This window comes from Nerophis ophidion, linkage group LG03, assembly GCF_033978795.1.
Source record: "Nerophis ophidion isolate RoL-2023_Sa linkage group LG03, RoL_Noph_v1.0, whole genome shotgun sequence".
NCBI classification, from domain to species: Eukaryota; Metazoa; Chordata; class Actinopteri; order Syngnathiformes; family Syngnathidae; genus Nerophis; species Nerophis ophidion.
The window spans coordinates 56,844,764-56,860,886 of NC_084613.1; the positions used below are offsets into that span (position 1 = coordinate 56,844,764).

The 16,123-nt window shown below is 42.5% G+C and overlaps 1 protein-coding gene across 5 annotated transcripts in view; it reads right to left on the minus strand.

Annotated features, from left to right (window-relative positions):
* Positions 1-4,645: 4,645 nt before the first annotated feature.
* The window catches only part of kif6 (kinesin family member 6), a 116,859-nt gene continuing 105,381 nt past the window's right edge, over positions 4,646-16,123 (minus strand). For 2 of the 5 annotated variants that reach the window (XM_061895679.1, XM_061895676.1), the window contains 4 exons: positions 7,567-7,656; positions 7,415-7,486; positions 6,261-6,376; positions 5,721-5,980 (listed from right to left, as the gene is read on the minus strand). In XM_061895679.1, the coding sequence (XP_061751663.1) occupies positions 5,949-5,980; positions 6,261-6,376; positions 7,415-7,486; positions 7,567-7,656 (310 nt within the window). In that variant the 3' untranslated portion in view covers positions 5,721-5,948. The other 3 variants (XR_009806191.1, XM_061895678.1, XR_009806192.1) reach the window with 3 other exon arrangements.

Consider the following 16,123-nt stretch of genomic DNA (forward strand, 5'->3'; position numbering starts at 1 on the left):
GGGGCTAAACATCTCACTCATGCTGCTTCTGTATGCTTAAAATCGCTGTGTTCGGCTAATGGCGCATTGGCATATTTCTACTTTGAAAAAGGTTTGGGCACCCTTGTACAGTATAGGTACTATTTAACTGCAGTATTGCAAAACTTCTTTACAAAATGAAAATGTTGGTAATAAAACCAATAATAAGGTATAGTGCAAATGTAGAAAAATCTCCTGGCATGATGCCACAACAAAAATAATAAGTTAAAAAGTTAAAGTATCAATGATTGTCACGCACACTGTAAGTGTGGCGAAATAATTCTCTGCATTTGAATAATTTTTGGTGCTTTAACCCCCCAAATTACAACCCTTGATGCCAAGCAGGGAGGTAATGGGTCCCATTTTTATAGTCTGTGGTATGACCCGGCCGGGGTTTGAACTCACAACCTACCGATCTAAGTAAGTAAGTAAGTACAATAATTCAATTTAAAACAACAGAGGAAACATCATGAAAAGGATACCATGTGGATTAAAAATGATGGTTAAAAGGTGCATTAACTAAAGGCTTTACTAGAAAGAGAAGTTTTCAAATGTTTCTCAAATGTGTCAACACAGTCAAGATCACGGAGGGACTGGTGCAAATTGTTCCAGAGTTTGGGAGCTATAGCCTGGAATGCCAGGTCTCCACGGGTTTTAAAATTAGTATTTGGGATCTTTAGTAGACCCTGGCCTAAAGACTGGAGGCTGTGCCCTTAAGAGTAAGGGCATAGCAAGTCAGTGATGTACTGAGGGGCACCACCATGCAATGCACGGAATATCAAGTCTTAAACTCAATACGGAATTTAACTGGAAGCCAGTGAAGACTGGATAAAACGGGGGTGATGCTCACTACTCCCCTCAGCTCCCAGGGGATGATCAACGGTGATGGGTCAAATGCAGAGAATAATTTTGCCACATCTAGTGTGTGTGTGTGTGACAATCATCGGTACTTTAACTTTAACTTTAATATGGGCTGTTCTGGGTGCACCGGTCAAGTCTGGCAGCCACATTTTGTACAGTCTGAAGTCTCTTTAGCGTTGACTTGTTGAAGAGAGTGAAAAGAGAATTGCAATAGTCGATGCGAGATGAAATGAGCGCGTGAATGATCATTTCGAGATCCAATTTTGACAACAAATTTCTCACTTTACAAATATTTCTGAGATGATCAAAACTGTTTTTGGTCAGTTGACGACAGTGACCCTCCAACGACATGGACTGATCAAGCACAACCCCAAGGTTTCTGAGGCTGCTTTAACAGATGCACCCAAAGCACAAAGGGAGTTCTGGATCAGGGAGATCTTTTAATTGGGAGCAATTATCAGAGTTTCCGTTTTGCTTGAATTTATCTGGAGGATATTTGAGGACAACTAGTTTTTAATACAGGATACGCACTCCAAGAACTCAGATGACTTGTGCAACTCTAAATCATTGAAGGAGCATAACAGTTGAATATCATCTGCATAGAAATTATAAGAACAAGTTTTAAACTACTGATCAACCTCCCAAGCGGCATCAGGTACAACAAAAATAAAACAGGCCCCAGAACAGAACCCTGGGCTACAACACATGACAGGTTGGACACATTAGACATTACATCATTAAAAGTTCTTCCATTTATATAAGTAAACCATTGCAGAACTGCACCAAAAAAAAAAACAATCTTAGATTTGAGGCGAACTATCAGTATACTGTGATTCACAGTATCAAAGGCAGATGTCAAATCGAGCAAAACCAAAACTGTGTAGCGGCCAGAGTCAGCGGCCAGAGTCAGCGGCACTGGAAACTTTCCAAAGAGCAGTTTCCATGGAGTGAAATGACCTAAAGCCAGAATCGTATTTCAATCAATCAATCAATCAATGTTTATTTATATAGCCCCAAATCACAAATGTCTCAAAGGACTGCACAAATCATTACGACTACGACATCCTCGGAAGAACCCACAAAAGGGCAAGGAAAACTAACACCCAGTGGGCAGGGAGAATTCACATCCAGTGGGACGCCAGTGACAATGCTGACTATGAGAAACCTTGGAGAGGACCCCCCAACCCCCCCCCCCCCCCCGCCCCCCCCTTTAGGGGACCGAAAGCAATGGATGTCAAGCGGGTCTAACATGATACTGTGAAAGTTCAATCCATAACACAGCCACGAGAGTTCAGTTCAAAGCGGATCCAAGACAGCAGCGAGAGTCCCGTCCACAGGAAACCATCCCAAGCGGAGGCGGATCAGCAGCGTAGAGATGTCCCCAACTAATACACAGGCGAGCGGTCCATCCTGGGTCTCGACTCTGGACTGGTCTAAAAAGGAGGTCTATTTAAAGGCTAGAGTATACAGATGAGTTTTCAGGTGAGACTTAAATGCTTCTACTGAGGTAGCATCTCGAACTGTTACCGGGAGGGCATTCCAGAGTACTGGAGCCCGAACGGAAAACGCTCTACAGCCCGTAGACTTTTTTTGGGCTCTAGAAATCACTAATAAGCCGGAGTCTTTTGAACGCAGATTTCTTGCCGGGACATATGGTACAATACAATCGGCAAGATAGGATGGAGCTAGACCGTGTAGTATTTTATACGTAAATAGTAAAAGCTTAAAGTCACATCTTAAGTGCACAGGAAGCCAGTGCAGGTGAGCCAGTACAGGCGTAACCTGCACTGTATCAACTTGTATTTATCGTAAAAGTCATGCTGTTCCAAAAATGAGAATAGCTCATTAGCTACCACTTTTTCAATGATTTTTGACATCAAGAGAAGTTTTGATATGGGCCGGTAATTTATAGGCTCCACCGGATCAAGATCAGTTTTTTTTTAAGGATGGGATTCACCAGAGCATGTTTGAAAAAGCTGGGGATCGAGCCAGACCAAAGTGAAAGGTTTATCAATTTTACCACCCAAGGACCAACAGCATCAAATACATTTAAGAAAAGTGGAGTAGGAACAATGTTCATAGGGCTCGATGTGGGTTTCATTTTTTCCACTAAAACCTGAACATCTTGTAGGCTGACAGGACTAAAGGAAGACCATGATGAGCACACAGGAGCCGGAGTAGTGCACAAACCATCCAAGGGAGGACTAATACAGGCCCTTTTGTCTTGCATCTTGTTCACAAAAAAATTCAAAAATCTATTACAATCATCCTGTGTACAGAGGCACCTGAGGAGATGGAGGTGCAGCATGCTTCTCAATCGTGTCAAATAAGACTTACATTTTTTTTAATTATAAATAAACAGTAAGTTAATAGCATTCCTACAGAGTTAATCAAAATTGAGTGACCAGTGTTTTTTGAAACCAGTTTTCACCAAGGGCTATATTTCGCCAATCATCCAAATGTCCATTTTGGACATATTTTGAAGGTGTTGATGTTATTAAATTTATAAAGGGAGTAGTATTTATTGTAGTAATTATGCATTTTACCTGTATTTTTCAAAGGTAGTATGTTACCATTTTCAATTATCAGAACCGCTATACCGTACAACCCTAGTCTCAACTATAATCAAGTGATCAATGTGATGCATTGCATTAGCTTTGCCATTTTAGACATTTTTCCACAAATGGATGCTTCATTAGTCAAGTCAACTTTATTTCTATTTCAATTCACAGGAGAAGTAATGTCAATTAAGAAAGAAGCACACTTCTTGTACATTAAAGAGAACCAACTGAACCCCAGATGAGCATATACACTTGGTGACATAGGAAAGGAAAAACTCACTCTCGGAAAGATACCTCAAACTGGTGTGGCCTTCTGTCTCGAAATAGATAGTAAAGACCAAAAGCAGCTTGATAGAGATAAATAAAACAATGAGGGAGTAGAACAAAGTGATTTGTCTAATAAATCGGTGAAGGAAGGTGATGAGACTGAAAAGGCTCAAGTAATATGTCTATTAATGTTAACGCAAAAATGTATACCTATGTAATAATCACATTTTATTCAAACAAATATATATATATATATATATATATATATATATATATATGTGTGTGTGTATCAGGGATGTAATTTTTTCAACAACATATGTTTCAATTTGATTTAAAATTGATTCCTGATTCAACATGATTCTTGCAATATATTATTTGGTATAATCACAATAAAACCTTTTCAAATCAGGTTATATATAATGTACAAAAGCTCATGTTGGCTGCTGACACATTACACATTCAACAGCAAGTAAGCACGGAGATGACCTAAAAAAAATTTTTTTTTTCAAATCTATTTAAATTATGCACCAATTTAGAATTGTAATAAATAACAAATGTGATTCGGATGTGAATGGATTTTTTTCAGTACCCTATTACTTACATAACTTAAAAAATAAATTTAATACAAAAATGAATAGAATTACAAAAATAAAATAATATAATGAACAACAAGATTAAAAAATGTTATTTGTTCCATTATTCGTATTTATTTTTTAAAGGTTGCGGTAAGGTACAATTCTTAACAAATGCATCCCCTGAATTAACAGCATAGGTATTCACCAAAATATGTTATTGTCATTATTTATTGACAAACAAATGCCATATCTTGATTTTCAAATCCACTGTTTTGCGCATAAAATGTGTAAACTATATTATGATTTTATTGAATATGATGTAAAAATATAGTTACTAAAAAAAAAAAATCCTACAAACCATTAAAAAAATGTCACTTTGATCACGCACGTCTTGAAGAAAACAATCAAAACAAATTAAACCAATGGGTTGACTTACTTGAAGAAGATTTTCTCCAAGGCAACTCAGGCAGGATGCAAATTGCTGCAGCTGCTTGTCATCTGTCAAACAAATCAATGCAAAGCCATGCAAATAGGTTGCATATGCTTGCTCATTCTTTTAGAGGTGGGCGTTAAGTGATGGCTCTGAGGGGACTAGATAGTTCCAATTGATGACATGCAGATGCTGATGGACGCAGTGCTGCAGTCAGGAGCTCAGAAAGAGCAGCACGGGATGGATCTACATTGGTGGGGTGGAATGTGCATTACAGCAGTAAAGTGAAAGGATAAATAGCACAACTAGGGGTAGTTCATACCTGTCAGAAACGTAGTGGGGTTCTATTCACAGGGCTGGTTATTGTAGTTTGTGTTGCTTGTCTTTGTAGTTTGATAAAACAACCATTTTATGCAAAAAAAACCTTTGGAGCCATACTTAAATTTTGCAAAGATTCAACAATATGTTTATTATTATGGTTGCAGCTGTTGTTTTAAAAAAAAATACTAGTAGACAATGTATTTACAGTATCTACTGTGCAATGCTGCAGACGGGGATATAAAAATACCTTTTTTATTGCACATATATTCATAACAATTTATATTTATAGCCTGTGACAGTGTGCCACATGTAAAACGCTCATATTCAACAGTAAAATGAAATGCATTCATGTTCTTGCACATGCAAACTTTGAAGAATGACTCACAGCATTAAAGGAGCCAGCTGGCTTCCGCTTGTTGTCCTGCCTCTGATATCTTAAAACAACATTTGTTCAGATCAAATGGATGACACAGTTTGATTTATACTAGGTTGCTGCTTATGGTTACAGAAGCGGCATCTCTGGCAGGATGTGTGCTGGCAGAGGCCTTAAGTATGATTTGGACCCAGTTGTTGTTCTCCATCATTGAGCAACATAACATCTACAATCTCCAAGATGTGTACATATATGGATAAACAGCTTGTGCATTGGAAGGGCCCAGTGGCGTTATTGTTGAGGAGCACCTGTAATTCACAGAAGAAATAAATAAGTGGGGAAATCATAAAGACAACATTTGAAAACAAGTCATTTGTAACTTAAGAGGAGGCTTGGAGTTAATAGAGAGGTTACCAAATAGTAAAAATTAACAAAAAGATATGTCCCGAAAGAAGTGGAACATGAGTGGTAGCATGGACGTCTGGTAGCAAATGTCATTCTAAATTTGTCTTTTTTGTCTGATGTCCTCACACACTAGGCCACTAGTCTTGCAGTTTGTATGATCTCAGCCTTTCTGGAACCACAAGACATGCAAATTCACTTTAACATCTGCCAAAGCAAGCAGCTACACAAAAGCCAATGTGGAGGATGGAGCGACAACAACACACAAATATTGAAAAGTGTGCACAGCTTGATAGATTGTATACTAGTAACATATAATATGACTTGGAGATGGTAGACTACATATTGTATGTATCAAATATATAGAACTGACTACAGTGAAGACTCATACCTGGTCCCACTAGAGGGGAGTGTTGACTGTGAAATAAGTGGTGTATTATTGCGTGTGTTACCTGCTCTGTTGAGGAGGTTTTGCCGAGCTCTAATGAAGGCCAGGATATCTGCATCAGCCTGGTGGTCTCCAGTCAGTGGGATAGAAGAGAGTGACGGTGAAGATTTGGAAAGGGATCTAAAACACAAACCTACTTAATGCGGCTTGACAAACACATACAGTTTATTCTGTATAGAGTGCAACATCCAGTAATTTAAGACTTTGTACATGAGTGTGGTTTTTGTTCTACATATTGTTCTTGTGCCAAATGTATAACCTGTAAACAGTATATGATGCCATGTCTACAGAAAATGTTGGTAGAACTATCAATGACAAATTCATGGCTAGCACAGACATATGTGATGCAGATGCTGCTTTCACCAGGACGGGCTCCATTGTTATGATCAGTAGCCCCCTGTGCAGCATAGGTTTGGGTGCAAATGGCACTCTTGTGGCTGTCAACACTTGGAGCAAGACAATAAATCTGTAATTTCTCCTGATTGGCACTGTGCATGCTAGTTGAGTGTGTCTGTTTGTGAGTGAACATTTCCAAGCACTCTCATCACTGCCACGATAAAAAATATGCAAATTAGTTGTAATACTAATAGTATGTATATTCAGGCCTGATCTTTACACCAGTACTCCAGGCCTTTAACATTTACTGTACTAATTATATGCAAATTCTTCAAAATAACATAGTAACTGACATAATTTCAAATGGGCATACACAGGATTAACTTTTTTTTTCATGACTCAGGTTAATTAAGAGACCCAAGCAAAAAAAGTAGAAAAAAATATATATCAAAATTGTTTATAGAGTAACTCCCTGAGTACTTTTTCGTCCTTAAGCTATCCTGTTGGGCTAAAATTATTTCTCAACGTATTGTTGATATATGAAAGAATTAAAAATAAAGATGTAAAAAATAAACATGAAAAAAACCCTTTTGGGAAAAAAAAACATTTGGAGTAACACAGACAAAGTTATGGCCAAAAAGAGGAAACATTTAGTGGAAAGGACAAAAGAGTACCCAATAAATTCTGAGGGTAAAAAAGTGACGAATATAAAGTAATTTTGTTGAACATACTGAATAAATAAAATGTACTGTTATTATAAGTATATTTAAAAAAAGTATTTATTTTTTTGTAAGTTGGTTGCCAGGTTTGTCTATCCTTTACCTCCACTGTGACGAAGGAGCGAATTCAGACACGTCCTCCTGTGTTTTATCAGGCCATGCTGCCTTGGGAATTCTAAAATGAAAAGTGACATTGCATAAATGAAACCATAAATAAGCACAAGTGTTAAAATATGTCCAAATCAGAGCAACAACCTGAAGTCCTGACCCGAAGAATTTGAACAGTCTTTGTCCGCTGGGCCAGGTCTGACAGAGGTCTGAAGTCCAGGTATGGCTGACGTGTATCTGTTTGAACCACAAGAGGGCACATTAAAGTTTATTCAGTGGTACCTCGTATACATTTTTGAATGGGTCGGTATTGGATGGAAACTTCAGCCAAAAATGTGCCTAACTTTTTAATTGCTGCATAAGTTTTTTAAACAGCAAAAAAAAATTGTGCGTGACAAATTAGTCCGTTTATAATTACACATAATCCAGTGCCAGAACAAACAATTTCATGTGTTGGTCTCTCTGTGCTTTTTTATAATTTAGTATGACTGCGCAATAAGCAACTACGGAGCCAAGGAAAGTTACAAATGCCAGCACTTTGACAAAAATAACAATTAATTAGATTTATATTTTTCTATTGACCTAAAGTGCGTTACACTGAGATCCCATTATTCATTGACTCCAGAGTCATAGAACGTAGGTGGTGGTACACTATCATTAGCCAGAGCTGTTTTGGGATAGACTGACAGGAACCCCATCCATCCAGTTTGAACGTTAAGCATCTTGTCTTTGCAGTCTATTAAATTGACTATAGGTTGAAAAGGATTTGAAAATCAATGTATTCTGTTTCTATTTACGATTTACACAACGTGCCAACTTCAATGATTTTGGGGTTTGTACACTTCACGTCCTTCATTATCTAAAGATCATTTTCGCTCTCAACTCTGAAAATTATTTTCATCATGGCGGCGCTATGCACAGCGGAAAGAGTGAATTTAAGATGCAAGTATAGCTTTATATACTCATTTAAAACACAAGCAAACATTTAAAGGTGAGGTGACAGTATTGATATACATTGTTGTTAAAATACAAGACCTTGACTATATCGTATCCTGTTGAGTGACCTCCGTGCTCTTTAATCCTGACTTCAACCCTCCGAGGGAGAGCCATTTATTCAGCCACTGGCTTCGTGCCAAGAGCTTTTTTCAACGTTTGGATGTAAAGCCTTACATCTTTTAATCTACTTTTTTAGACCACAAGAAGTTATTTTAAAATGTTTACTTCAACAAATGATTATTGTGATCTTGTGTTTAACTTTTCTGTTTTTTTTTTTTTTTTGCTTTGCAGAATTATCAAGGAGGACTTGGATTAGGTCCCTCCAATGGGCTCACCACTCATAGGAGGGGCCATAGAGGTCGGGTGCATTGTGAGCTGGGCGCCAGCCGAAGGCAGGGCACTTGGCGGTCCGATCCTCGGCTACAGAAGCTAGCTCTTGGGACGTAAAACGTCACCTCACTGGGGGGGAAGGAGCCTGAGCTAGTCCGCGAGGTAGAGAAGTTCCGGCTGGATATAGTCGGACTCACCTCGACGCACAGCAAGGGCTCTGGAACCAGTTCTGTCGAGAGGGACTGGACCCTCTTCCACTCTGGCGTTGCTGGCAGTGAGAGGCGACGGGCTGGGGTGGCAATTCTCGTTGCCCCCCGGCTCAAAGCCTGCACGTTGGAGTTCAACCCAGTGGACGAGAGGGTAGCTTCCCTTCGCCTTCGGGTGGGGGGACGGGTCCTGACTGTTGTTTGTGCTTACGCACCAAACAGCAGTTCAGAATACCCACCCTTTTTGGGTACACTCGAGGGAGTACTGGAAAGTGCTCCCCCGGGTGATTCCCTTGTCCTACTGGGGGACTTCAACGCTCACGTTGGCAACGACAGTGAAACCTGGAGAGGCGTGATTGGGAAGAATGGTCGCCCGGATCTAAACCCGAGTGGTGTTTTGTTATTGGACTTTTGTGCTCGTCATAGATTGTCCATAACAAACACCATGTTCAAACATAAGGGTGTCCATATGTGCACTTGGCACCAGGACACCCTAGGCCGCAGCTCCATGATCGACTTTGTAGTTGTGTCATCGGATTTGCGGCCTCATGTTCTGGACACTCGGGTGAAGAGAGGGGGGGAGCTTTCTACCGATCACCACTGGTGGTGAGTTGGCTGCGATGGTGGGGGAGGATGCCGGACAGACCCGGCAGGCCCAAGCGCATTGTGAGGGTCTGCTGGGAACGTCTGGCAGAGTCTCCTGTCAGAGAGAGTTTCAATTCACTCCTCCGGGAGAACTTTGAACATGTCACGAGGGAGGTGCAGGACATTGAGTCCGAGTGGACCATGTTTTGAACCGGTATTGTCGAGGCGGATGATTGGAGCTGTGGCCGCATGGTTGTTGGTGCCTGTCGTGGCGGTAATCCCAGAACCCGTTGGTTGACACCAGCAGTGAGGGATGCCGTCAAGCTGAAAAAGGAGTCCTATCGGGTTCTTTTGGCTCATAGGACTCTGGAGGCAGTGGACGGGTACCGACGGGCCAAGCGGTGTGCAGCTTTAGCGGTCGCGGAGGCAAAAACTCAGACATGGGAGGAGTTCGGGGAAGCCATGGAAAACGACTTCCGGACGCCTTCGAAGCGATTCTGGACCACCATACGCCGCCTCAGTAAGGGGAAGCAGTGCACTATCAACACCGTGTATGGTGCGGATGGTGTTCTGCTGACTTCGACTGCGGATGTTGTGGATCGGTGGAGGGAATACTTCGAAGACCTCCTCAATCCCACCAACACGTCTTCCTTTGAGGAAGCGGTGCCTGGGGAATCTGTGGTGGGCTCTCCTATTTCTGGGGATGAGGTTGCTGAGGTAGTTAAAAAGCTCCTCGGCGGCAAGGCCCCGGGGGTGGATGAAATCCGCCCGTAGTTCCTTAAGGCTCTGGATGCTGTGGGGCTGTCTTGGTTGACAAGACTCTGCAGCATCGCGTGGACATCGGGGGCGGTACCTCTGGATTGGCAGACCGGGGTGGTGGTCCCTCTCTTTAAGAAGGGGGACCGGAGGGTGTGTTCCAACTATCGTGGGATCACACTCCTCAGCCTTCCCGGTAAGGTTTATTCAGGTGTACTGGAGAGGAGGCTACGCCGGATAGTCGAACCTCGGATTCAGGAGGAACAGTGTGGTTTTCGTCCTGGTCGTGGAACTGTGGACCAGCTCTATACTCTCGGCAAGGTTCTTGAGGGTGCATGGGAGTTTGCCCAACCAGTCTACATGTGCTTTGTGGACTTGGAGAAGGCATTCGACCGTGTCCCTCGGGAAGTCCTGTGGGGAGTGCTCAGAGAGTATGGGGTACCGGACTGTATTATTGTGGCAGTCCGCTCCCTGTATGATCAGTGTCAGAGCTTGGTCCGCATTGCCGGCAGTAAGTCGGACACATTTCCAGTGAGAGTTGGACTCCGCCAAGGCTGTGCTTTGTCACCGATTATGTTCATAACTTTTATGGACAGAATTTCTAGGCGCAGCCAAGGCGTTGAGGGGATCCGGTTTGGTGGCCACGGGATTAAGTCTCTGCTTTTTGCAGATGATGTGGTCCTGATGGCTTCATCTGGCCGGGATCTTCAGCTCTCACTGGATCGGTTCGCAGCCGAGTGTGAAGCGACCGGAATGAGAATCAGCACCTCCAAGTCCGAGTCCATGGTTCTTGCCCGGAAAAGGGTGGAGTGCCTTCTCTGGGTTGGGGAGGAGACCCTGCCCCAAGGGGAGGAGTTCAAGTACCTAGGAGTCTTGTTCACGAGTGGGGGAAGAGTGGATCGTGAGATCGACAGGCGGATCGGTGCGGCGTTTTCAGTAATGCGGACGTTGTATCGATCCGTTGTGGTGAAGAAGGAGCTGAGCAAGAAGGCATAGCTCTCAATTTACCGGTCGATCTACGTTCCCATCCTCACCTATGGTCATGAACTTTGGGTCATGACCGAAAGGATAAGATCACGGGTACAAGCGGCCGAAATGAGTTTCCTTCGCCGGGTGGCGGGGCTCTCCCTTAGAGATAGGGTGAGAAGCTCTGCCATCCGGGAGGAGCTCAACGTAAAGCCGCTGCTCCTCCACATCGAGAGGAACCAGATGAGGTGGTTCGGGCATCTGGTCAGGATGCCACCCGAACACCTCCCTAGGGAGGTGTTTAGGGCACGTCCAGCTGGTAGGAGGCCACGGGGAAGACCCAGGACACGTTGGGAAGACTGGCCTGGGAACGCCTTGGGATCCCCCGGGAAGAGCTAGACGAAGTGGCTGGAGAGAGGGAAGTCTGGGCTTCCCTGCTTAGGCTGCTGCCCCCGCGACCCGACCTCGGATAAGCGGAAGATGATGGATGGATGGATGGATGGATGGATGGATGGACTTGGATTAGGCAATTTAAAGGCCAACAGAGCAAAAATAAATGACAAAAAACACGTATATACCAGTTTGGATGATCATTTAAAAACAAAATATTTTTATAACCTAAAATGTAAATTAATAAACTCATGTACTGAAACTGCAGTTGTTGTGATAATAATAATAATGTAATGTTATCACAATATTTTTTTATTATTACTGGGTATAATGCAACCAATTTGACAAAATTTGAAATTGTAAATGACATAATTATAAAATAACTGCTAAATAAGCTTGTGTGGTGTTGCTGTATGGATAACGTGTGAGGACTAGCTCTTTCTGGGATATCTTCTGGATTGTCTGCATGTTTTTAAATGTAGATGTCCCACTACAACTGGCATAAAATAAATCCATCATTAACTAATAATTAGGAATAATAACTCTAAAATGCTTATCAACACATGACACATCGTCCTGACAACCATCTACAATGATCGTTCAGCTCTAACCGCAGGAAAATCAGACACCGGCGGTGCCGGTAGCTCTTAGCCGCTTTCTCTGAAATAACGTAAAGGACTAAGAGAACACAAAAAAGATTTGACATTCTTCTCTAAAGTTTGCTATTATTAAACTTCAAGTGACTGAACAACAGATACGTGACTTGATAGTAAGGGCGGGGACTAGTGACGTGACCAGAAAGTCTCCCCAAGGGTAGACTGTCCCAATTCATATCGCTCCAGCCACTCTCGGAGGACTCTCGCCAGGATCCACACTTTGTTAACCGCATTGGCTGGGTCCTTGGAAGGATGCACCCCCTAAATTGAGACACAAATTAAGTCTCCCAAAAGGTTCCATTTTCAGGTTCTGACACAGACACCTTAATGATACCCTTATTTTGAACCACTGAACGTCTGACAACGTAGTCGTAATGTTCCACGTTCCATCAAGCGGTGCGGCTTCGTAGCTTGCCAAAGTCGTACTAAAACATTTTTCAAAATGTTTGAGCTCCGCGTTTAATGTTCTATATTCTCAATTAAACATCAAAGTTTTTGTGTTGCTTGCTTCATTTATTGCTTGGATTCCGACACGTGAATTCTTCTTTATCAAAAAAAGATTTGTCAAGTGATATCAAAGATTATATGTTGGTCGCAATCCACACAACAAAACATATGGAAACTTGGAAAAACATGGAGGTCTACAACTTATTTACGTGTGGCTGGGTCAAGGAAATTGGTATCAAGACTGACCTGGATAAATATTGCCTCGTTTTTGCTCGGGTAAGGGTGCATTTCATGATTTAACTTTGCATCTACTGATGTTTATTGCTGTTGCACGCGCTGTTAACTAGTAGAGGGTTTTACCCCATCTTTATCAAAATATAACTATATATGTCAACATTGTGTATGTGCTGAAAGCTTCATTTATGATTGTTGCCTTTTGGTAAAAGCTTAACTCTTGTGCTCACATTTGCTATCTTTTATTTAGACACGCCAAATTGGTGCTTTTGGAAACACTTGTAGCTAACATGTGTTTAAAAAATACAAATAATGTCAAGCTAATACATGAATTGGAAACAATAAACGTTAAAAGTGTATCTAACGAACCTTTAACGGAGTGATCACTGCAAACACATGCATTCTTCCACTCTGCTCCCTTGGACTGGAGTGTGAGCTGTATGTTTTTCTCGTAAAATCTTGCACTCTTCCTCCCTTTTTAATCACCTCTCAAGGAACTCTGAAGAAATGTTTATTCTTTTCGCAATTTGAACGATTCGTACAACCGAAAACAACACAGGCACAGGAATTTTTCTTTTTTCGAGAAAGGCTAAATGACTCATAGTAACCATTAAAAACAGAACTAGCTTGACCACCACGCATATTATTGGGGCGAAACTTTAGCCGGACGTGACGTCAGTAACATCCCAGCAATTGAACAGTGTTACAGGGGTTGCTCGAGCTCCTTGGAAAAACTCTGACCCCACATGAGGGCAATAGAGGGAGACAGACGTGTGTAGCGAGTGAGCAGGAGTTGTTGCTGTTAAAGTGAATTTATGTATGCTCCAAGGAAGAAGTCGCTTCGTTTTTTTAATGAAACAAGGCCCTAAGACCTCGTTGAGTCGGTTACCGGCTCAAAATGCCAAACTTTGGTCAATTCATGCCCTACCATGGTTCCGGGAATAAAGATACTACCCAGTAAAAATCTAAAAAAGTAACTGTGATGGGCGTGGCCTGCGCACCAGCAGTGAAGCGGGGTGTGGCAGGACCGGTTTCGAGGTTGGTGACAGGTGAGTGGATGACACAGCTAAAAGTGTTTGTCTAATCACCTGTCGCTCTGTTAAAGGCGGCAGTCGGTAAGGAGAAGGGGTAAAGGCTGGAGCACACGCGAGAGTGACAACTAAAGACAATTGCTGAAAAGCACAGAAAAGTCTTTCTTTATTGGAAAATAAATAAGAGTCAAACCTGCAAAGAGATGTCCTTCCTTGGTGGTCAGTGGAACCCGCACGACGACGGCAAGAGACCGTCACAGTAACATTAAAAAAGAGACTTCTTTAATGTGAGAAGAAAAACGTGCAACACGAAAAATGGCGGCACGAGACGAGGAGGCTAATGGTAGCGAGAGCAGAGGTGCTCGGCGCAAAGTTTACTCCAGCAACAACCCATTCCGGAGGGATGTCATAAAAGAGAACGTTGTGTATCATCAACAAAGGATGTTTTGGTAGTGATGAAAGATTCACTAGTGGCATGGAAATGTTATCGTTTGAAGAAGCGGCGCGAGAGCATGACGCAATGACGATCACCCTGCCAACATCATTAACCCCCTTTTGATGCCACAGAAGCAGCTGTCTGCAACCACAGGTGAGCCCGAGGCATTTGAGAGCCGTTTTGAAAGCTTCATTAATCATGGCATCAACCCATCTACCTATCTATTCGTTGGGAATGAATATTAACAGAGTTGGTCCCATTAACCCTTCCTCTTCCATGAACTGTGATAGCAGCAAAAGTAAAATGGCAGCTATTAATGTGAACTCTACTGTGAATGGCAAGTCACGTACACATCTGCCAGGTAAAGACGTCAGAGGTGCATAAGCTAAATAATGTGGCTCTGCCTTACACTGCAGTGCTCCACCACTAGGAGGTGAAGAGCCCCACTATTGTGAACACAACCAGCATACAAAGTAGTAAGATGGGATGCAGGCATGCAACACACAAGCAAACACACATGCAGAATGCTGGCTGTAAGGACAGTAGTGATGAAGAATTCCACGATCAGAGAGAGACAATACCCACACTACAACCAGATCATTTTGACGGTTAGAGTTTGTGGAGAGACTTTCTGCATTACTTTGAGAGCTGTGCCCAAGCCAACCATTGGTCTACAAAAACTATGGCAGTTCAGCTAATGTTCAGCCTGACAGGCGCAGCAGGCGCCATTGTCCACCAGAACCCCAGGTCAGTTAGATGGGATGCACGACGGCCGAGTGGAAGGACAATTTGGGATGGATAGGACCCTTACGAGGCTCCAGACTAGATTCCATTGGTACGACATGAAGGATGTTGTCAATTGCTGAATTTCCCCCCGGGATCAATAAAGTACTTTCTATTCTATTCTATGTTATTCTATGGTGCCGCATGTGTACCAGCTGCGCTGCTAAAGCCCGACTAAAAAAAACACCCAAAACTGCCCTGGAAACAGTGAGAGTCAGCTGCTCGGTGAAGAGAGTAGCTGTTGATTTTATGGGACCCCCTAAATAAGACTGAAAGACACAACTGCTACATATTGGTAGTACAGGACTTTTTTTAGTAAATGGTTGGGCCCGTACCCGCTTCCCGACGAACACGTCCCCAAAAGCCTACACATTGACCAAGGTACCAATTTTGAGTCAGCAGTTTTACTAAAGATGTGCGGATTGCATGGAATAGAAGAGACTCATCCATCCTCAGTCCGATGACACTACTTAGCAGAAAATCCTCGTCACCGCTGCAGAGCGTTGTAAGGGGGAGTGGGACCTGATGATTCCGTATGCCGTCATGGTGTACTGAGCCACTTGCCACAGTTTCATGGGCTTAACGCCAAACATGATGCTCTTTGGACGGAAAGTAACTGAACCTGTTACAGCTGAAAACAACAAAATCATAGGGCATTTTTTTCTTCAGGAAAGGCTAAAAGGCGCCTAGTATCAATCGAAAACAGAGCTAGCTTGACCACCACACATATTATTTGGGCATGACGTGAGCCGGATGAGACGTCAGTAACATCCCTGCAATTAAACAGTGTTACAAGCATAGCCAAGGGCAAATTGCTCGCGGTCCTTGGAAAAACTCTGACCCCACCTGGGGGAGAATGAAGAAGAAGAAGATAAAGTGTGTAATTGG